Raw genomic sequence first — 22,623 nt, 5'->3', positions numbered from 1 at the left:
GTGAGCTCACTTGCACTGATAATACGGCTCTGGTGGATACGTTTCTACATATTGTAGCCATCTTTTCCCATAACAGGCTCCCCCAGTGTCACCCCCTGACATTTATTAATCCGATTTAAGCAAGAAGGACGTGGGACTGAGCCCCCGAGATCTGAGGAACAGAGGGAACCTGAGCATCCCAGGCGCCTGTGAGGAGCTGCATGAAGGCAGGCGATGCAGCTTGGATTAAAGGTACTGCTGGGCTGATCCAAACATTGCTGAGACACGAGGCCTTCCTCTGGGCCAGACACAGCGAGGAGGAGGCGTTAAATCATGTCCCCTGACCTCTGACCTTTCTTTGTGGAGGGCTCCCCAGTGGCAGCAGGAAACCCCCCTCGTGGGAACAGTAAGAGGGAGGAAGGCAGGGGGAGCAGCAGGAGGGAGGGGGGGATTGCACAGGAAACGGTTTCCATCCTTGTGGGATTGTGGGACCCCAGCAGGAGAATTATGAAAGGAGTTCCTGTACGTACCAGGATCAGTCCAGACTGCTGGGTTATGCCTCCCCTCCAGCAGATGGAGTCAGAGAGAAAACTGAAAGCACCCCCTAGATATACTGGTGTGCCACCTGCCATCCTTCAGTATTTCCTCTGACTCCAGCAGATTGAGAGGCATAACCTGCAGTCCTGTCTAGATCCTGACAAAAAGTCTTTCAGGTGTCATTTATTAATTTATTCAGTTATACTGTCTAGATCAATTAGTTATTTCTCTAATTAGTTTGAAAAAAAAAAAAAAAGATATTAATAAGGGACTGTTTTGTTTTGTTATTCTTTCCCTGTTTCAGCGCAGCGTATTCTTCTGTAGCATACAGGCAGGCTGGGAGAGCGTTGCTCTCTTTTCATTTCCCGGTTATTGTGTCCCTTTGGTCGGGGGGAAAGTCTACCGGTGGTCCGGTCACCCTCCCCCATCTCTTCTAGTTGATTCCAGGTTTCTTACCTGAAGAGGGCCTCTTTTTTCTTGGTAAAAAAAAATAAATATATGTATATATATATTTATTTTACATTTAGTGTGAGGACCCGTAAATCCTGTTGGGGACAGGCTGAGGTCAGTTATAGCCCTAGCCTGCCGCGCGGACCAGGGACTCCGGAGGGGGTGAGGTTTCTTCACCCGGCGATTTTTTCTTCTTGCTACTGTTTTATTTATTTTTATTTATTTATTTATTAACTTTATTTACGACATTCGTGAAACACATCATGCCGGTTTACATAGAACTCAGTTGGGAGATACAGTATAACAATATACACAATATAACAATATGACAAAATGACATTGCAACAATAGGAAGTTACTAAAACGAGAAGTAACAACAGAAAAAAACCAAAGCAAAGTATAACAAAATAAATAATGTTAAAGGAAAACGAGGAAGTGTAGGTTTGAAAGGGGGGGTAGGCAGGGGGTAGTGCGGGGGGGGGGGAGGGTGAGGGTAGATAGAAGGTAGGAAAGGTGGGAAAATGGGAAAAGTAAGGGAAAGGGTGGGGAAGGGGGATAAGAAAGGGAAAGGTAAAAGGATAAGTAAAAGGGGTAAGTAGGGAAAGGTGGGAAAAAGGGGGATTAAATAAGGGAAAAGAAGTTATAGATAGAGGAAAAGGGGAGAGAACCGGGGGGGAAAAAGGAAAGGGAGGGGGAGAAAGGCTTGATTGACGAAAAGGGGGAGAGAAAGGCAGAGAAGAGGGATACTATGTACAGATGGCTGATGTACATGGGATCACTTAACTAAGTAGGATTATAGAAGACGTTGAAGCAGGCGGTATTCATTGGGAAAGGTTTCTCAGAGGAAGGACCTGGGAAAGGGGGGGAGCAAGGATAATAAGGTAGAGCAAGGGGCTAAGGGGATATTAAGGTTTGGTTTGTATCGGGGTAGGCCTGTCGGAAAAGCCATGTCTTGACTCCTTTCTTAAATTGTGAAAGGATGTCTCTTGGCGTAGGGGGGTGGGGAGGAGTTCCAGAGGGTGGGGCCAGCGACCTGAGAAAGCTCTCCCTCTGGTATGGGTTGAGTGTGCTGCTTTGAGGGATGGGATGTGGAGAGTGCCGGTATGGGTTGTTTCTTGTGGGGCGGTTGGAGGAGGTCGGTAATGAGGCATTTCATCGAGCCAGGTGTGGTTGTGTGTTATGGAGGGTGTTGTGAAGGATGGTGAGGGTTTTGTATTGTGAGCGGAAGGAGATGGGCAACCAATGTAGGTCCTTTAGTATAGGGGTGATGTGGTCTCTTTGCGCGTACCGGTTATGATTCTAGCCATGAGGTTTTGTAGAATCTGAAGGGGTTTGATGGTGGTGGCGGGGAGTCCTAGTAGCAGGGAGTTGCAATAGTCTAATTTTGTGAGCATGGTTGGTCTGTATGACTGTGCGGAATCATTGGTGTGGGAGGAGAGGTTTGAGTTTTTTTAGGATGTTAAGTTTATAGAAACCCCCCTAAGTAGAGTTTTGATGTGGGGTTTAAAACTTAGGTGCTGATCTATGAAGACGCCCAGGTCTCTTACAGATTGGGTCTGAGAGAGGGTTTGTGGTGGAATTTTGAGGAGTGTTCTGTCGCATGGGGAGGGTGAAACGTTCTAGGTTGGTTGGAGATGATAAGTAATTCTGTTTTAGAGGTATTTAAAGCTAGATGGAGTTCAGATAACAAGGCGCTTATAGTGGTGAGGGCAGGATTCCCAGCGTTGCAAGGATTCGCTTATGGATTCTTGAAACGGTATGAAGAATCTGCACATCGTCTGCATATAGGAAGAATTCAGGCCTAGGTCGGAGAGGAGGTGGCATAGGGGTAGGAGGTAAATATGAAAGAGGGTGGGAGGATAGGGATGAGCCTTGGGGTACACCTTGCGTGATGGGTATGCGTGGAGGATTCGTGCTTGTCGATTTTTACTACGTATTCTCTGTTTGTGAGGTAGGAGGAGAGCCATGATAGGGCTGTACCTGCGATGCCTATTTCTGCTAGGCGAGCCATTAGTACTTGATGGTTTGACTGTATCGTAGGCAGCTGAGATGTCTAATAGGGCGAGAAGGTACGAGTTTCCCTGATCCATACCTTTGAGTATGGTGTCTGTCATGGCCAGTAGTAGGGTTTCGGTGCTTCGGGCTTTACGAAAGCCGAACTGTTGAGTGTGGAGGACATTGTGGTCTTTCTAAAAAGTCCGTCAGTTGTTTGTTAATAACCCTCTCTAGGACTTTGGATAAGAAAGGAAGATTGGAAATCGGACGGTAATTGGCTGGGTCTGTGGGGGTCAAGGGTGGATTTCTTTAGGAGGGGCTTAACTATGGCCAGTTTGAGTGGGTTTGGGACACTGCCTGCGGTAATGGAGCAGTTGATTAGGTCCTTAATAGGTTTGGTGATGGCGGGGGGTAATAGAGAGAAGGGTTTTTGAGGAATGGGTGTCTGAGGAGTGTGTGGCAGGTTTCATCTTTTTTAGGATAGCTTCTACTTCTATGTTGGTGATGAGGTCAAATTCTCTAAGGGTGACTCTTTTTGTCATTAGGGATGGGGGTGAGGGGGGTGACGTTGGTCAGGAAGTGAAGAAGGATATTGTCGACTTTGTTTTGAAGTAGAGAGCTAGTTCTTCGCATCTTTTGTTGGAGCTGGTTTCGTTGAGGGTAGGTTGTGTTTGGGTTGGTGAGTTCTGAGACGTATGTGAATAAGGCAGTTTGCATTAAATTGGTAGTCGTGGATCTTGGCTGCGTGGAAATCACGCTTGGCTTGGGTAATTGCATGACGGTATGCGTGCAAGGTATTGTTGTAAGTAGCTTTAAGTGTAGCGGATGGTTGTTTGCGCCAGGCGCGTTCTTTAGCTCTTAGTTCTTGTTTCATTGTTTTTAAATTGGTGGAGAACCATGGTTTTCTTTTCTCACGTTGTGCAATGGGTATTTCTTTGTGGATGATGGGGCATATCTTGTTGGCTATGGTCGTTGTGAGATTGTTCCAGGAGTGGAGTGCAGTGTCTGGGTCGGTGAGATCGATATTGTTAGATATTTTGTCGAAAGCTAGGGTGAGCTCTTCTGTACTACAGTGTTTACGGAAGGAGATAGTTTTATGGTGTTTTTGTGTGGAAGGTGTGTGGGCTTTGGTTCAAGGGTTGCATTAATGAGGAAATGGTCTGACCAGGGTACTAGGGTGATTACAGGGGGGGTGGCAATGGTTATTTTAGAGTTCACGAAGATTAGGTCGAGTGTGTGGCCCGCTTTGTGTGTGGGTTCGGTGACGATTTGATTGAAACCCAGGGCTTTGAGGGTGTCCAGTAGAACATCGCAGGCGGGGGTGGCGGGGTGGGCATCCACATGGAGATTGAAATCCCCTAGAATAATGGTGGGAAGGTCTGTTTTGATGTTGACAGTGAGATATTCAGTGATGGGTGAGGGATCTTGTTCAATTAAGCCTGGGGGGGCGTAGACTAGGCAGATCTGCAGGGATTTAGATGTAAATAGCGCGATTTCTAATTTGGGCGGGGGTTGAGTGGATTGGAGCTTGAGGCTGAGTTTTTTTTGGCTGCTAAGAGTAGACCTCCACCTCTCTTTTTAGGTCTTGGGATGGAGAGGAGGTCGTATGTCTTTGTTGGGAGCTGGTTAAGGAAAACCTGGTCAGTGTTTTTTAACCAGGATTCGGTGATGGCACATAGGTCGGGATTGTCGTCTGTAAGCAGATCATTTAGTATAGGTCCTTTTTTTTGAATGGATTGGGCATTGAAGAGGGTAATGGCTAGGTTGTTAAACCTAGGAAATTGTGAGAAAGGTGGGGTCATAATAGGTATGAGGGATTTGCGAGGGGTGGGTGGGGGGGGTATTGTAGGGGGCTTACGTAGTAGTGGGCGGTGCCGTCTTGGGATGGGGAGTAGGCACATGGTTCCAGTAGCAGGAAGGAGACTAGGGTGAGAGCTATAATACCAGATGCGTGGGGGGGGGGGGGGGGGGGGCTGTAGAGATAGCTGGAGTGGTAGAGTGTAAGAAGCAATGGTTAGGTAGTAGAGGTAACTTGTAAATATGACAGGTTTGTTACAAGAAGTATTGGGTACATTCAGCAACATGGTACACTCGAAGGCAGTGTTGGATGAGTTACTAGTAAGGCTGACGATAATCGCATAAGAGGGCGAGCAAAGCTACAGTGAAATACAGGGTGATCACCAGTAAAGGACATTCAGAGGCTGTGTACTATCCTGAGTGTTTGTTTTTAGTCTGTTGTTTAAGGCAATTTCGGATATCGCCAAGACAGGTAGCAGGGAGTTCATGTGTAGGTCTGGCGCTGATGTGCTGGTAGGCGGGTTAGGTGAAAGGCTCTTACCCCGATTGGGTGGCGCCGACCGCGCGAGCCTCTGTAGAGGAGGGATGGGATGCAGTTGAGGTTGGGAAGGCAGAGCGTTGCGGTATCCGTTGCGAAATTCGTCTGGTTTCGGATGCTTTGTTGTCGGTCACGGTATATAAGTGATAGATTTATGGTCACTCCTTACTGCTGGGTTGGTGCTCCTTTGTGGCTGCGACGAAGGGGCGAGACAAAGGGGCCCCTTTGTCGTGCTCCTTCGTGTGCGCGACGCCCGGCGCGCGGCGCCGCACAGAGCACTGAGTTTTAAAACCCGGCAGTCCGAGCTCCGATTGGAGGCCCTGGCTGATAGGCGGGGTTTAGTGGGTCTCGTCGCGGTTCTCTTTTTCAGCTTTCTTTTTTTTTTTAGCTGATAGCAGTGTTTCTAGGCTGCGCTGTCGGCGCTGAGGTCGACCGGGCGGGGAGCGTGGTTACCTGGCCTTCCCCCAGTGGGGCTTGGCGCCGATCGCGCAGGCCCTCCCCGGCGATTGCAGCAGGACAAAGAGGAAGCAGGTAAGCCGCGCTGAGTTTTAAAACCCGGCAGGCCGAGCTCCGATTGGAGGCCCTGGCTGATAGGCGGGGTTTAGTGGGGTCTCGTCGCGGTTCTCTTTTTCAGCTTTCTTTTTTTTTTTAGCCGATAGCAGTGTTTCTAGGCTGCGCTGTCGGCGCTGAGGTCGATCGAGCGGGGAGCGTGGTTACCTGGCCTTCCCCCGGTGGGGCTTGGCGCCGATCGCGCAGGCCCTCCCCGGCGATTGCAGCAGGACTGTTTTGGCGCGAATTGCCTGCTCCCGGCCAGCTACTTACTTTTCCAGCCTCAGGATGCCCCGATCTTCGGCCTGCACGGCCTGTGGCAGGGCAGGGGCGCAACTCTCCAGGGAGGGTCTCTGCTCCCATTGCATTCCCGGAGGCGAGGGACCCTCCCGGGGGCCAAGCGCAGCCCGCAGCTCAGTTTTTCGTTCCTCCTCGGAGCGTGTGGGGAGCCTGGCAGCCGCGCGGTCTTCAGCCCCGCCCCCCCACTGTTAGGGAGCCGGCGGCCATTTTGACCACGCGGCAGCCTGCTGATTCGGCATCGGAGGAGGAGGATTTTTCTCATAACTCTCCTCCTGCCTTGAGCCCGTGCAGCGGATCGGAGGTGGAGGCCCCCCGGGCCCCTCCCCCTCGGGACCACCCCGCGGGGGGCTCCAAAAGGAAAGTACCTTTTTCTTCAAAATTTGTTCTACTAATGCATCAAGCGTTTTTGGACGCGGAGGCAGGTTGGGAGCCGGATGAAACCCCCCCCCCCCCCCTAAGGTCCCCAGAGTTTCTCCGGAGCAGGGCCGATCGGGGTCTCGGGGCAAAACGGGTGGTTCGGATGCAGCCAGAATTTATTCCCTGGGGGGAAAGGGGGATCCCTGGGATCCGGATCTCACCCAGGGATCTCCGGATGGCGCAGGGTCTCCGGATGGCACAGGGACAGAGGTCTCTGATGCTCTGGGAGCGCTCGAGGGCGATGACCCCCCAGATTCTGCGCCTGTTTGGCAAAGACAAACTTAACTTTTTGATCCTTCATGTTTTGAAGGAGTTAGAGATCCCAGCGCCGCAGCAGGACACTGACACTTCCACAGGGGACATAGCTATGGCAGGTCTACGGGCCCCCCCCGCAGACTTTTCCCTTACATGCCAAGGTTTTACAGCTCGTATCCAAAGAGTGGGAGGTGCCAGAGGCATCCCTGAGAGTCAGCAGGGCAATGAATAAGTTGTATCCCCTGCCTGCAGATTCTTTGGATATCTTTAAGGTCCCTTCCGTGGATTCTGCAGTGACGGCTGTAGGTTAAGCACACTACCATACCCGTTACGGGAGGGGTGGCTTTGAAAGATCTCCAAGACCGTAAGTTGGAGGTGCTCTTAAGCGCATATTTGAGATAGCGGCCCTGGGTGTCCGAGCAGCGGCATGTAGCAGTATGGTTCAGCGCGCTACTCTCCGCTGGGTACAACAGTTGCTTACCACGCAGGAGCTCCCACCAGCTGAGGCTGAGCAGGCTAACTGTGTGGAGGCAGCGGTTGCTTACACAGCGGATGCCTTGTATGATTTGTTGAGAACTTCGGCCCGCACTATGTCATCGGCGGTCGCCGCTCGGCGGTTGCTCTGGCTTAGACGGTGGTCGGCGGATGCCTCGTCTTAGTCGCGCCTCGCCTCTTTTCCCTTCAAGGGAAAGTTGCTGTTTGGGGAGGAGCTGGATCAGCTCATTAAGGACTTGGGAGACAACAAAGTGTATAAGTTGCCGGAGGACAAGCCCCGTTCATTTCGTTCTTTTGGGAATGTACGGTCCCGATTTCGGGGCCAACGCCGGTTTCGTATGGGAAGGGGGGCTCCTTTCCCACAGAAACAGCAGGGTCCCAGGTCGCAGCCTTGGTCTCCGTCCTTTCGAGGCAGGCGTCCACAGCGTCCGGGATTCTCGCAGAACTCGTCCGCCAGCAATGAAGGTGCGCAGGGCCCATTCCTCCCTCCCCTGCATCGGAGGTCGCTTGTCCCTGTTTTGGGAGGAATGGGTCAAGGTCACGTCGGATCAGTGGGTCCTCGACGTCGTTCGTTACGGTTACGAGTTGGACTTTGCTCGGCCCCTCCGGGATCTTTTTATGGTCTCTCCCTGCGGTCCTCAGGAGAAGAGGCAGGTTATCGCCCACACCGTGCACAGGTTGCGGTCTCTGGGAGCAATATTGCCGGTTCCTCTGGAGGAGACCAGAACCGGCAGGTATTCCATTTACTTCGTGGTCCCAAAGAAGGAAGGTACGTTTCGCCCAATTTTGGATTTGAAAAGAGTGAACAAGGCCTTGCGTGTTCCCCGGTTTCAGATGGAGACGCTAAGGTCTGTTATTGCGGCCGTCCACAAGGGAGAATTTTTGGCTTCTTTGGATCTGGCCGAGGCGTATCTTCATATCGGGATCAGAGAACATCACCAGAGGTACCTCAGATTCATGGTTTTGGGGGAGCACTTCCAGTTTTGCGCCCTTCCGTTCGGGCTGGCCACGGCCCCGAGGGTGTTTACCAAGGTTCTAGTCGTGGTCGCCGCTTATCTGCGGCGCCAAGGAATTCTGGTGCATCCCTATTTGGACGATTGGCTCATCCGGGCGAAGTCAGAGGCGGAGTGCCGACGAGCAGTCCAGTCGGTAGTACAACAACTTCAGTCATTAGGTTGGGCAGTCAACTTCGCGAAGAGCCACTTGGTCCCGAGTCAACAACTGGAATTTTTGGGGGCGCGTTTCGATACCTCGGAGGGCAAGGTATTCCTCACTCAGCAGCGACTAGAGAACCTGATGGTTCAGGTGCAGACCTTGCTCACTCTCCAGTTACCTACGGCCTGGGATTATTTACAAGTCATTGGACATATGGTTTCTACTCTGGAAATGGTGCCGTGGGCCTTTGCGCATATGCGTCCTTTACAGCGCGCTCTCCTCTCACGCTGGGACCAGAAATCAGAGGATTACGGCGTCCAATTACCGCTGTTGGAGCCGGCTCGTTCCAGTTTGGCTTGGTGGTTAATCCCGGACAATTTATTGCAGGGAGTCGACCTAGAGCTGCCCCTGTGGATCGTGGTGACGACAGATGCCAGTCTGACCGGCTGGGGAGCGGTCTGTCAGTTACGAGCTGTACAAGGAACATGGACCCCTCTTCAAGCCACTTGGTCCATCAACCGTCTGGAGACCAGAGCAGTACGTCTCGCCTTGCGCCGCCTGCTTCCATTGGTACAGGGTCGGGCGGTGCGAGTTCTATCAGACAACGCAACCACAGTAGCGTATATCAACCGTCAAGGCAGCACAAGAAGTCGGCCAGTTGCGGACGAGGCGTCACTGTTAATGTCCTGGGCGGAACGTCATCTATCCCGCATAGCGGCCACCCACATAGCGGGCGTCGACAACGTACAAGCGGATTATCTAAGTAGTCAATTCTTGGATCCCGGAGAATGGGAGCTCTTCGGCCGCGGCAATGAGTCTCATCACTCGTCGATGGGGAATACCGCATCTGGACCTGATGGCGACTCGACAGAATGCGCAGGCAGCGCGTTTCTTCAGTCGACGGCGAGAACACGGCTCGGAGGGGGTGGATGCTCTGGTGCTTCCATGGCCTCGTCACATCCTCCTCTATGTGTTTCCCCCGTGGCCTCTAATCGGAAAGGTGTTAAGACGCATAGAGTCCCATCGCGGGCCAGTGATTCTAGTGTCCCCGGAGTGGCCAAGAAGACCGTGGTTCGCGGATCTCGTCAATCTGGCGCAGGACGGTCCTCTGCGGTTGGGTCATCTTCAGAACCTGCTTTGGCAGGGACTCGTATTTTTCGATTGGGCGGACCGCTTCTGTCTAGCGGCTTGGCTTATGAAAGGAGGCAGTTAAGGAGGAAGAGATATTCAGAACCTGTCATTTCCACTCTCCTGCGGGCGCGCAGGCCCTCCACCACGCTCGCCTACGCCAGAGTATGGAAGGTGTTTGACTCCTGGTGCGCTGCATCTAAAATTCCGCCACGCCGGGCCTCAGTGGGAGATATCCTTACGTTCTTGCAAGCGGGCTTGAAGAAGGGGTTGGCTTACAGCTCTCTGAGGGTTCAGGTGTCGGCTCTGGGGTGTTTGAGGGGCAAAGTGGACGGGTCCTCTCTCGCAGGTCACCCGGATATAGCTCGATTTTTGCGTGGCGTTCGGAAACTTGCGCCCCCCCATTTAGACCCCCTTGTCCTTCTTGGAATTTGAATTTGGTGCTCAAAGGTCTTATCAAGGCCCCCTTTGAACCTATCAGGCAGGCCTCGCTAAAGGATCTCACGCTCAAAACCGTGTTCCTAGTGGCTATTGCGTCGGCCCGTCGGGTGTCGGAGTTACAGGCACTTTCGTGCAGGGAACCGTTCTTACGTATTTCGGATGCTGGCGTGTCTCTGTGTACGGTTCCTTCGTGGTCTCGGCTTTTCATGTCAATCAGACAGTGGAATTGTCTTCCTTCTCGGCGTCAGAACTGAAGTCTTCGCGCGGTTCCGATTTGAAGCGTTTGGATGTGCGGCGCATGCTCCTGAGATATTTGGAGGTCACTAATGCGTTCAGAAGGTCGGATCACTTGTTTGTCCTGTGGCAGGGGCCCAAAAATGGTCTACAGGCATCAAAAACAACTATTGCGCGTTGGTTGAAGAGTTCGATCGCTTCCACGTACATTGGCTGTGGTAAGTCTGTTCCTGAGGGGCTCAAGGCGCATTCTCTGCGGGCTCAGGCGACTTCCTGGGCAGAAAGTCGTTTGGTTTCTAGCCAGGAGATTTGCCGTGCAGCAACGTGGAAGTCCTTGCATACCTTCACTCGTCATTATCGGCTTGATGTGAGAGGAGCATCAGCCGATTCCTTTGGCAGCAGTGTCATTCGAGCGGGACTCTCTGGGTCCCACCCCAATTGAGGCGGCTTGGGTACATCCCAGCAGTCTGGACTGATCCTGGTACGTACAGGGAAAGGAAAATTATGTTCTTACCTGATAATTTTCGTTCCTGTAGTACCAAGGATCAGTCCAGACGCCCGCCCGTTATTGTCTATCCAGTGAGTCCGCTCCACTAGCCAGTTCTTTTTCAATATTTCAGCACGGTAGGTGCCTATCCCTTTTCTTTGACTTTAGAGGGGTGGTGCCCTTTTTGAAGTTCTGTTAATGTTCGCCAGTTTTTGGAATGTGAGAGTTTAACTATTTGATCTAGACAGTTGCCATGGTTTTATTCGTGGCTAAGTTGGCGGAGGATTGTTTTGGCTTTCTTCTGCTTTGTTAAACTTTATACTGAAGGATGGCAGGTGGCACACCAGTATATCTAAGGGGTGCTTTCAGTTTTCTCTCTGACTCCATCTGCTGGAGGGGAGGCATAACCCAGCAGTCTGGACTGATCCTTGGTACTACAGGAACGAAAATTATCAGGTAAGAACATAATTTTCCTTTACGCGTGCAAATGTAACAGACCGTCCTAGCAATTTTCTAAAGCCATTTACCCACGTAAGTGCACTTAATGCTGAGAAAACCGATTGGCAGTTCAGGTTTTGCCTTTCTTAGGTCAATATCCCAGACTGTTTAAAAGCTGAAGGCACAATCTCATTCTCTAGCAGGCAGCCGAGGTCCCAGTCCTGACCCTACAGCAGAGATCCTGAGAATGGGCGGGGAGGAGACGGAGACCAAGAGCGGTGAGCAAAAAATTCCTTCCTAACACAACACTTTAAAGCTTTCGATGCGCTCCCACATAGGAGACTCGTGAACAAAATGAGAAGCTTGGGAGTGAGCGCCAAGGTGGTGACGTGGATTACAAACCGGTTGAGGGACAGGAGGCAGTGGGTGATGGTAAATGGAAGCTGCTCTGATGAGAGAGCGGTGTTAAGGGGCCTGCCCCAGGGATGGGTTGTGGGACAGATCCTGTTCAGTATCTTTGTGAGCGACATTGCGGACGGGAGAGAAGGTAAGGTCTGTCTGTTTGCGGATGCTAAGATATGCAACAGAATGGACACGCCGGAAAGAGGTAGAGAGAAAGAGATGGGATTTAAGGAAGCCTGAACGGTGGTCGAAGATAAGGCAGCCAAGCAGTGCAGAGCCATGAATCTGGAGTGTGGAAATCCAAAAGATGTGATGGGGGTGAAAGCCTGTTGTGCATGGAGCAAGAAAGTGATCTTGGGGAGATTGTGTCTGGTGATGTGAAGGCGGCGAGGCAATGTGACGAGGCGATAGGTAAAGCCAGAGGGCTGCTGGGCTGCCCAGAGAGAGGAATATCGAGTAAGAAAAAGGAGGTGATAGTCCCCTTGTACAGGGCCTTGGTGAGGCCTCACCTGGAGTACTGTGCTCAGTTCTGGAGCCCGTCTGTATGAGAAGACCTATGAGGAGAGGCTGAGGGACCTAAATATGTATAAACCTGGAGGAGCAGGGGGATAGGATACAGAGCTTCAGATACCTGAGAGGTTTTAACGATGCACAATCAACGACAAACCTTTTACTTTGGAAAGAAATCAGTAGAACTAGGGGTCAGGTAGTGAATCTCCAGGGAGGACGACTCAGAGCCAACGTCAGGAAATATTTCTTCATGGAGAGGGTGGTGGAGGCCTGGAAGGCCCTTCCGGAGGAGGTGGTGAAGACAGAAACAGTGAAAGATGTCAGAGGGGCAAGGGATAAGCACTGCAGGTCCCTAAAGGCTCGAGGATGGAAGTGAGGAAAAGAGCGCATGGGGGTAACTGGGGGTAACTTGCTGGTGCGGCAGTTGCTACCCTTAACAATTAAGCCTTGACACTGTTAATGCAGCTCCATCCTTGCTCTCTGCTTCTACGGCACTGGTTAAAGGAAATTCGATTCAAACAGCATCCGAGGGCCCTGACATTTACAGTCTGGGAAACTGATAAGCATGGGGGTAACCTGCACGGTGCGGCAGATACTGGCGTAAGCTTGCTGGGCAGACTGGGTGGAGCATTTGGTCCTTTTCTGCCATCATTTCTCTCTTTCTTCCTGGGTGCTGTGGAGTATTTCTCACTGACCTAAGTAAAAAGGGGAAGAAAGATTCAATCACAAATCTTACACAAATTATTGCAGTTTTTACGACCATCACAATAGGCTCTGCCAGTCAATAGACCTTCATCTGCCTTATATTTAAGCAGTGGCCTCTTTGTAACTTCCTCTACTTGCAATAAGTTAAAAATTGGCACCGAGAGTTTAAAATGCCGGCAGAGCCAATGCACCTGAATGTAAGGAGGAATGAGGCCGTGGATCACCGCTTATGAGATTTCCTGTGTGATTTCCCCCCATGCAGACTCCGCTTTGAAACACAGCCTGTGTCTGGATTTTTTTGTGATATTTAAGAAGAAAAGAGAGAAGCAGATGTGTCTTATTTGCATTTTATGATCAAAATATAAAAATTGTGCATTCCCTGTACGTACCTGGATCAGTCCAGACCGTGGGTTATGTCCCCAGTCCAGCAGATGGAGTCAGCACAAGCTTCGAGGGGGCCTATCCATATCTACCACTGCCCCCTCTGCAGGAGTTCAGTATCTTCTGACGCCAGCAGATGCGAGTAGGGGAATCGGGCTTCTCCTCCTTTTCCTTCTTTATCACTTTTTTGCTTGATTGTCTGGCTTGTTGCTGTCTTTTCTCGTGGATCAAGTTTGTATTAAGTTTAAAAAAAAAAAGTAAGGCAGGGTCCTTTCAACTTTTGGGGAGTGGCTTATCTTCCTTGTCTCTTCTCTGCGGCCGTGCTGTTTATTTCTCGTTGTTGCCGGGGGTAAGTTGGGTTTTATTCCTTTGTAGTTTTTATTTCACAGCACAGCCCCCGGTGCCCGCGAAAGCCGGTGGAGCCGGCCTCTTCGTGTTTCACTCCCTCACCCGCGGCCATTTTGCAGCTCCTCGAGGGCTGCTGCGGCGCTTAGGGAAAGAAGTCTGGGGCGGGTCGTGTGGCCGGGAAGGCCCCCCCGCGGCACCCTCCTCTATTTTCGGACAGCGGGCAGTGAGGGCTGCCCGGGCCCCCCCCCCCCCCCGCAGCGGCGCTTTTGTGCGCGTGGCCCCCCCGAGGCTTTTCTCATTTTTGGCGCCGTTTTCCTCTCTCCCCCGGCGATCCCGATGCCGCGGCCGTCATGCTGTGCGGCCTGCGGTGACCCGGGGTCCCAAATTTCACGGGAGGGCATCTGTGCACGATGCTTTCCCGTGGGGGAAGGTACCTCACAGTCCCTGACTGATTTCTCTTTTTTGCCCGGGCGGCGCGGGCCGGCCACTCCGCCATTTTTGGCGGGAACGGCGGCCATTTTACAGTCTGAGCGCCCTGAGGCGCAGGCCACGAGGGAGAACGGCTCCCTGGAGGATTCTACAAGCGGGGGTGCCCCCCCGATTTTGGTGCAGGAACCAAGCACCCAGAGCCAGGGAGCAGGAACCACGCCGCCCCCGAAGCGCACCCGAGCAGGCCGGGGTTCTCTCCGGAGTTTATCCTGCTCATGCACACAGCTTATCTGCAGGGGCTGGAAACACCTGTGGGACCCCCCCCCCTAAGATACCACGGATGTCGCCCTCGGCGCCGGCCCCCCCCCGACCCTCCGGGAGTGGGGGCCTCCCGCCTTCCTACACGGGGTCGCTCTGCGCCCGCGGCGGTGGGGGCGGTACCAGACCCAGCGGGACAGGAACCTGACCTCCCGGATGGGGGACAAGGGGACGGCACGCAGGACGGGGATGATCCGCGTACCCTACGCCTCTTCCAGAGGGAAGAGCTGGACGACCTCATCCCGCAGATCATTCAGGAATTAGATTTGGACCCGCCTCCAGACCCGCCTGCCCCAGTAGCTCCCGCTGTCGTCACTTCTTCAAAGAAGGGAGATCCAGTCCTGGCGGCACTCCGGCCGAGGGCTCGGGCCTTTCCCATTCATGACTCGTTTTTACAACTTCTCACCAGGGAATGGGACACCCCGGAGGCCTCCCTGAAGAGCAGCCGGGCCATGGAAAAGTTGTACCCGCTCCCCGAAGATTTTCTGGACCTCATCAAGGTCCCAAAGGTGGACTCCACAGTGTCGGCGGTCACGAAGAGGACGACTATCCCAGTGACGGGAGGTGCGGCGTTGCGGGACACACAGGATCGTAAGTTGGAAGTCTTCCTTAAGCGGGTCTTCGAGGTTTCCGCACTGGGCATGCGGGCGGTGATGTGCAGTTCGCTTGCCCAGCGGGCTGGTCTCCTTTGGGTGCAACAACTCCTCACATCTCAGAGCCTGCCGGCCGATGAGGCTGCCCAGGCGGATCGGCTGGAACCCGCAGTGGCGTATGGGGCGGACGCCTCGTACGACCTTTTTCGGGTCCTCGCAAGATCCATGGTATCGGTAGTGGCGGCACGATGACTATTGTGGCTACGCAATTGGGCCGCTGATACGTCCTCTAAGTCGAGTCTGGGCTCTCTTCCCTTCAGGGGCAGGTTCCTCTTCGGGGAGGATTTGGATCAGATCATCAAGTCCCTGGGGGAGAACGCTGTTCATCGGCTGCCGGAGGATAGGTTTCGACCATCCAGAGCATTTTCTTCTTCTCGGACCAGAGCCAGAGCACAGCGGCGATACAGGGGATACAGACAGGCGGGCTCCCGGCCCTCCGCCCCCAGGTCTCAGCCCTGGTCGCGGTCCTTTCGCGGGCGTCGGCCCGCACGCACTACTCCCGGAACCGGGAACCCCTATACCAAGTCTTCACAATGATGCCAGTCTCGCCCACTCCCCTGTCCCCAGGATTGGGGGCCGGCTAACGTATTTCTACGCGGAGTGGGCGCGGATCACTTCGGACCAGTGGGTCCTGAATACCATAAAACACGGCTACGCATTGGAATTTGTCCGCCCCTCGTAGGGAAGGTTCATCTTTTCTCCCTGTGGTTCGGACCTCAAGAGAAGCGCGGTGCAGCTGACTCTGGACAGGCTCCGGGACATAGGCGATTTTGCGCCCGTGCCTTTCGGAGAGGTGGGCTCGGGCCACTATTCCATCTATTTCGTCGTGCCAAAGAAGGACGGTGCCTTCCGGCCTATCCTAGACCTCAAGGAAGTCGTCAAATCCCTTCAAGTCATTCGGTTCCGGTCAGTGATTGCGGCGGTGCATCGGGGGGAGTTCCTCGCCTCCCTGGACTTAACGGAGGCCTACCTGCACATTCCCATCCGCCCGGACCACCACCGTTTCCTTCGTTTCAAAATCCTGGACCAGCATTTTCAGTTCACGGCTCTCCCGTTCGGATTGGCGACGGCGCCGCGCACCTTCACCAAGATTATGGTAGTCGTGGCTGCAGCTCTCCGGAAGGAGGGCATCCTGGTTCATCCTTATCTGGACGATTGGCTCATTCGGGCGAAGTCATTCGAGCAGGGACGCTCAGCGGTGACTCGAGTCGTACGGTTTCTTCATTTCCCGGGATGGGTAGTGAACTTCTCCAAGAGCTCCCTCCTGCCCTCGCAACGCTTGGATTTTTGGGAGCGACCTTCGACACCCTGCTAGGCAAAGTTTTTCTGCGCCAGGACAAGGCGCAATCCTTGCGGGATCACACACGACGGTTCTCTGCGTTACCAGAGCCCACCTCCTGGGACTACCTGCAACTCCTGGGAGTGATGGGGTCCACCATCGACCTCGTGCCTTGGGCTTTCGCGCACCTCAGGACCCTACAGTGGGCGCTCCTCTCCCGCTGGAAACCAGTATCGCAGGACTACCAGGTGATTCTCCCGCTCCCGCAGACTGCCAGGGACAGTCTGGGCTGGTGGTTGGATCCGTCGAACCTGGCCCGTGGCGTGTCCCTCGATCTGCCAAATTGGGTGGTGGTGACCACCGACGCCAGTCTAGCGGGCTGGGGCGCAGTCTGCGATCGAAGCGCCACGCAGGGGACGTGGTCCACGGTGGAGGCAAAGTGGTCCATCAACCGTCTGGAAACCAGAGCGGTTCGGCTAGCTCTGCGACATTTCCTCCCGCTTCTTCGGAACCGGGAGGTCAGAATTCTATCCAACAACGCTACCACCGTGGCCTATATCAACCGACAGGGAGGCACGCGCAGCCCGCAGGTCGCGCTCGAGGCGGCGCTGCTGATGCGATGGGCGGAGCGTCATCTCGTCCGGCTAGCGACCTCGCACATCGCCGGGGTGGACAACGTCCAGGCGGACTTCCTCAGTCGTCAACTGCTGGACCCAGGAGAGTGGTCCCTCTCCGACACAGCGATGCAACTTCTCGTCCATCGGTGGGGAGCCCCCCACTTGGATCTGATGGCGTCCGCTCTCAACGCCAAGGCTCCACGCTTCTTCAGTCGCCGGAGAGAGCGCGGCGCGGAGGGAGTGGATGCCCTGGTCCTTCCGTGGCCCCCACATCTTCTGCTCTATGCTTTTCCACCGTGGCCCCTGGTGGGCAGGATGCTCCGCAGAATAGAAAGCCATCAGGGGACCGTGGTTTTCATCGCCCCAGAATGGCCCAGACGGCCCTGGTTTGCGGACCTGCTACAGCTGGTGATCGACGGGCCAATCAGGCTGGGGCACATCCCCCAGCTCCTACATCAGGGCCCGGTATTTTTCGAGCAGGCAGAACTCTTCTGTCTTGCGGCCTGGCTTTTGAGAGGCGGCGTCGGGGCTACCCAGAGGCGGTAGTATCCACGCTATTGCGGGCGCGAAAGACATCGAAGTCGGCGGCCTATGTCCGCATCTGGAAGGTGTTCGAGCTGTGGTGTACTAGCCAAGCCACGAGACCCGCTAAGGCTTCTGTACCTCAGATCCTTCAGTTTCTACAGGCGGGGGTGGAAAAAGGACTCGCCTATAATTCACTACGGTGACTCAGGTGGCCGCCCTTGGTTCGCTATTGAGGATTGGGGGCTCTCTTCTACAGCATCCTGACATTGCTCGTTTTCTCAAGGGTGTCAAGCATATGCATCCTCCGTTACGGGACCCTTGTCCCTCCTGGAGTCTTAACCTTGTGCTTCGCTCCCTGTCGGGACCACCGTTCGAGCCGCTGCGCAGCGCAACGATAAAGGATCTCACTCTCAAGACTGTTTTTCTTGTGGCCATCTGTTCCGCTCGTCGCATCTCGGAGCTGCAGGCTCTGTCGTGTAGAGAGCCCTATCTCAGTTTCTCTGACTCTGGAGTTTCGCTTCGCACCGTTCCTTCCTTCCTTCCGAAGGTGGTTTCTGCATTCCATGTGAACCAGACGGTGGAGTTGCCGTCCTTCTCTTCTTCAGAACCGAAGTCTCTCCGTCTCTTGGATGTAAAGCGCACTCTGCGTCTCTATCTGGAGGCTACAAATGAGTTCCGGACCTCTGACCGTCTCTTCGTACTCTGGGCCGGTCCTAAGAAGGGGTCTCAGGCCTCGAAGACTACCATTGCCAGATGGCTGAAGGCCGGCATTGCTGCTTCCTACATTGGGGCGGGTCGGACTCCCCCACCCGGAATCGTAGCGCATTCTACACGTTCTCAGGCGGCTTCCTGGGCGGAGTCTCGCTCGGTATCCTCGCAAGAAATTTGTAGAGCAGCCACCTGGAAATCGTTACACACGTTCTCGAGGCACTATCGTCTGCACCTCTCCTCTTCGGTCTCTGGACACTTTGGCGAGCAGGTTCTCCGAGCAGGCCTCGCAGGACCCCACCCGATTTAGGGAAGCTTGGGTACATCCCACTGTCTGGACTGATCCAGGTACGTACAGGGAAAAGAAAATTATTACTTACCTGCTAATTTTCGTTCCTGTAGTACCATGGATCAGTCCAGACGCCCACCGCGTTTGGGTTCTTGATCCTGCTCAGCTCTGCGCTCCTTCTTGCTCGCAGTGTTCTGTGTCTTCACCGTCGTTTCTTTTCGCTGTTTTTCACAGCTCCCTACAAGTTGGTAGGATGTTTGCAGTTCCTTGTTGCGGTTACAATTGTTTTTCATTATCTGTTTTTCACAAACTTGATCCTTCGGGGGTTTCTACTCGGGCTTTGATATACTCGATACTGAACTCCTGCAGAGGGGGTAGTGGTATATATGGATACGCCCCCTCAAAGCTTGTGCTGACTCCATCTGCTGGATTGGGGACATAACCCACTGTCTGGATTGATCCATGGTACTACAAGAACGAAAATTAGCAGGTAAGTAATAATTTTCTTTTGTCACTGCGACCACTGATTAAATATAAGGCAGATGAAGGTCTATTGACTGGCAGAGCCTATTGTGATGGTCGTTAAAAACTGCAGTAAATTGTGTAAGATTTGTGATTGAATCTTTATTCACCTTTTTAGTTTGGTCATTCAATGGGAATTGACATTCAGTCTTTGGCTTATGAGAATTTCAAACGTTCCACATAGAAGGTGAATTTTAATGCTGGCTCTCAGTTAAATTCTCATTACTAAGTCATTAGAGTTCACTTGCTTTAAGCTGACAGGTCTGAGGTTCAGGGCCCGGGTTCAGAATGAATCCCAGGTCTCCTGCAAGGCGTGGCAGAGTTTTTGGTGAGTGAAGGGAAACAGAACAGAGACTGGAGGTGAGGATGAGAGGCACAGAACCAGCAGAATGAGGTCAGACGTGGTCTGTTCCCCTCTGTTCATTGCTATTGCCCACCTGTACCTGTCTACAAGCAGCACCAGGCTCTATTATATATGATAGGGATCCATAGTCACCCTAATGCCATTCAGTGATTAGATGAAGCTATCTTCCTATATACGTCTCCCTCCATTGTTGTAAATGTAGTAATCATACTCTCGCTTTTATGCACCAGAAGATGGATTCAGGAATAATAGTGAGATGCAGAGAATGTGTGATAGGCAGCAGACGGAAGAATGGAAAGAGAGAGACCCCTCCAGAGACAGCCCAGGACCTTCAGCTAAGTATCCAGGAGGTATCAGTAGAGTAACATCACCCAGGGGGAAAGAAGAAGTCCAGAAAGGAGAGAGTCCATATGCATGTTCTGAACGAGGAAGAAATTTCAACCTCTGTCCCAGTCTTGTAGAAACTCAGAGACTCAGTGAAGGAGAGACTCCATTTCAAAGTGCTGACACTTCAGAAAACTTCACCACAAACTTACAATCTGTTGAACAGCAAGAAATTATTGAATGTGGGAACAAGTTTCCTGAAAGGACAAGTCACACATCTATCCAACAATATCAGAAAAAGGAAAAAACAACATTTACAGGTTCTGAAGAAGAGATAAGGACCCCTACGAATACAAAACTTACAGCACATGGAAAAGATCACCTAAAAAAGAAACCATTAAAATGCACTCAGTGTGAACAATGCTTTTTCTTCCAAGCTGAGATAGGACATGTAAGAATTCACTCTGGAGAAAGACCATTTCAGTGCCCTGAATGTGAGGAGAGGTTTACTGAGAAATCAAACCTGAGAGAACAGAAACAAATTCACAGACAAGACCAACCTTTTAAGTGTTCTCAATGTGAAAAATGTTTCAGATATAGATCCTGGCTTAAAGTTCATCAGAGAAGTCATAAGGGAGAGAAGTCATTTATATGGTCTGAATGGGATAAAGATTTATGTCAGAAATTTAGTTTAGGAAAACACACAAATATTCACACAGGTACCAAAGCATTTAAATGTTCTGAATGTGATAAATGTTTCTCTAGAAAATCCCATCTTAAAAGCCACAAAACCATCCATACACGCAAGAAACCATTTAAATGTTCTGAATGTGATAAATGTTTCGCACAAATGTCAGCTCTTAAAAGACATGAAACCATCCATACCGGCGAGAAACCATTTAAATGTTCTGAATGTGATAAATGTTTCGCACAAATGTCATATCTTAAAAACCACAAAAGAATGCACACTGGTGAGAAACCATTTAAATGTTCTGAATGTGATAAATGTTTCACACAAATGTCCCATCTGAATGTCCACAAAAGAATGCACACTGGTGAGAAACCATTTAAATGTTCTGAATGTGATAAATGTTTCTCACAAATGTCAGCTCTTAAAGGACATGAAACCATGCATACCGGTGAGAAACCATTTAAATGTTCTGAATGTGATAAATGTTTCTCACAAATGTCAGCTCTTAAAAGACATGAAACCATACATGCCGACGAGAAACCATTTAAATGTTCTGAATGTGATAAATGTTTCGGTAGCATATCCCATGTTAAAACCCACCAAGCTGCCCACGCTGGGGAAAAACCATTTAAATGTGCTGAATGTGATAAATGTTTCATGCGAATGTCCAATCTTAAAACCCACAAAATCATCCATACAGGTGAGAAACCATTTAAATGTTCTGAATGTGATAAATGTTTTACTCATATCTTTGGTCTTAAATACCACAAAACCGTCCATACAGGTGAGAAACCATTTAAATGTTCTGAATGTGATAAATGTTTCGCACAAATGTCCCATCTGAATGTCCACAAAAGAATGCACACTGGTGAGAAACGATTTAAATGTTCTGAATGTGATAAATGTTTCGCAGAAATATCAGCTCTTAAAAGACATGAAACCATCCATACCGGCGAGAAACCATTTAAATGTTCTGAATGTGATAAATGTTTCACACAAATGTCAGTTCTTAAAAGACATGAAACCATCCATACCGGCGAGAAACCATTTAAATGTTCTGAATGTGATAAATGTTTCGGTAGCATATCCTATCTTAAAACCCACCAAGCTGCCCACGCTGGGGAAAAACCATTTAAATGTTCTGAATGTGATAAATGTTTCACGCGAATGTCCAATCTTAAAAGCCACAAAGCCGTCCATACAGGTGAGAAACCATTTAAATGTTCTGAATGTGATAAATGTTTTGCTCATATCTTTGGTCTTAAATACCACAAAACCGTCCATACCGGCGAGAAACCATTTAAATGTTCTGAATGTGATAAATGTTTCTCACAAATGTCAGCTCTTAAAAGACATGAAACCATGCATACCGGCGAGAAACCATTTAAATGTTCTGAATGTGATAAATGTTTCACACAAATGTCATATCTCAAAAATCACAAAAGAATGCACACTGGTGAGAAACCATTTAAATGTTCTGAATGTGATAAATGTTTCGGTAGAATATCCCTTCTTAAAACCCACCAAGCTGCCCACGCTGGGGAAAAACCATTTAAATGTTCTGAATGTGATAAATGTTTCGCGCAAATCTCCCATCTCAATGTCCACAAAAGAATGCACACTGGTGAGAAACCATTTAAATGTTCTGAATGTGATAAATGTTTTGCTCAGAGCTCCACTCTTAAAAGCCACAAAGCCGTCCATACTCGTGAGAAACCGTTTAAATGTTCGGAATGTGACAAATGTTTTGCTAAAAAATCCAGTCTTAAAAACCACACAACCATCCATACAGGTGAGAAACCATTTAAATGTTCGGAATGTGATAGATGTTTCTCAAGAATGTTACTTCTTAAAAGACATGAAGCCGTCCATACTTGAGAGAAACAATTTAAATGTTCTGAATGTGATAAATGTTTCACTCGAATGTCCAATCTTAAAACCCACAAAACTGTCCACACTGGTGAGAAACCATTTAAATGTTCTGAATGTGATAAATGTTTCACTCAACTATGCCATCTTAAAAACCACAAAACCATCCATACAAGTGAGAAACCATTTAAATGTTTTGACTGTGGTATCTGTTTCACTCAAATACTTAACCTTAATAAACACAAAAGAGTCCATAAGCATTGCAAAATGGTTTAAATGTTATGATTTTGGTAAATGTTGCAGACATATTTGCTCTAAGGAAGCAAAAAAGAATCCATATTAGTCTGATTCAGAGGAATTTCCAAGCACTCCCTGATATGTTACCTATGAAAATTACACTGTTATGTTCGTAGTTGGGGCAACCTACAACCGCGCCCCCCTACCTTAGCCGCAGCGTTCCTGCGCCGATCCTGGCCGTTGCTCCCGCACGGCCT

The 22,623-nt window shown here is 51.0% G+C and overlaps 1 protein-coding gene across 1 annotated transcript; it reads left to right on the top strand.

Moving 5' to 3' along the window:
- The first annotated feature begins 104 nt into the window (after positions 1 to 104).
- Positions 105 to 22,267, top strand: LOC115082212 (zinc finger protein 665-like). Its single transcript, XM_029586462.1, has 3 exons — positions 105 to 231; positions 11,396 to 11,473; positions 19,476 to 22,267. The coding sequence occupies exons 1-3, from the start codon at positions 201 to 203 to the stop codon at positions 22,136 to 22,138; spliced, it is 2,772 nt and encodes a 923-aa protein (XP_029442322.1). The 5' UTR covers positions 105 to 200; the 3' UTR covers positions 22,139 to 22,267.
- Positions 22,268 to 22,623: the final 356 nt, after the last annotated feature.

Source organism: Rhinatrema bivittatum, unplaced genomic scaffold (assembly GCF_901001135.1).
Source record: "Rhinatrema bivittatum unplaced genomic scaffold, aRhiBiv1.1, whole genome shotgun sequence".
Taxonomy (NCBI): domain Eukaryota; kingdom Metazoa; phylum Chordata; class Amphibia; order Gymnophiona; family Rhinatrematidae; genus Rhinatrema; species Rhinatrema bivittatum.
The sequence above is the reverse complement of the archived record's forward strand: the minus strand, read 5'-3'. Positions and strand labels throughout refer to the sequence as shown.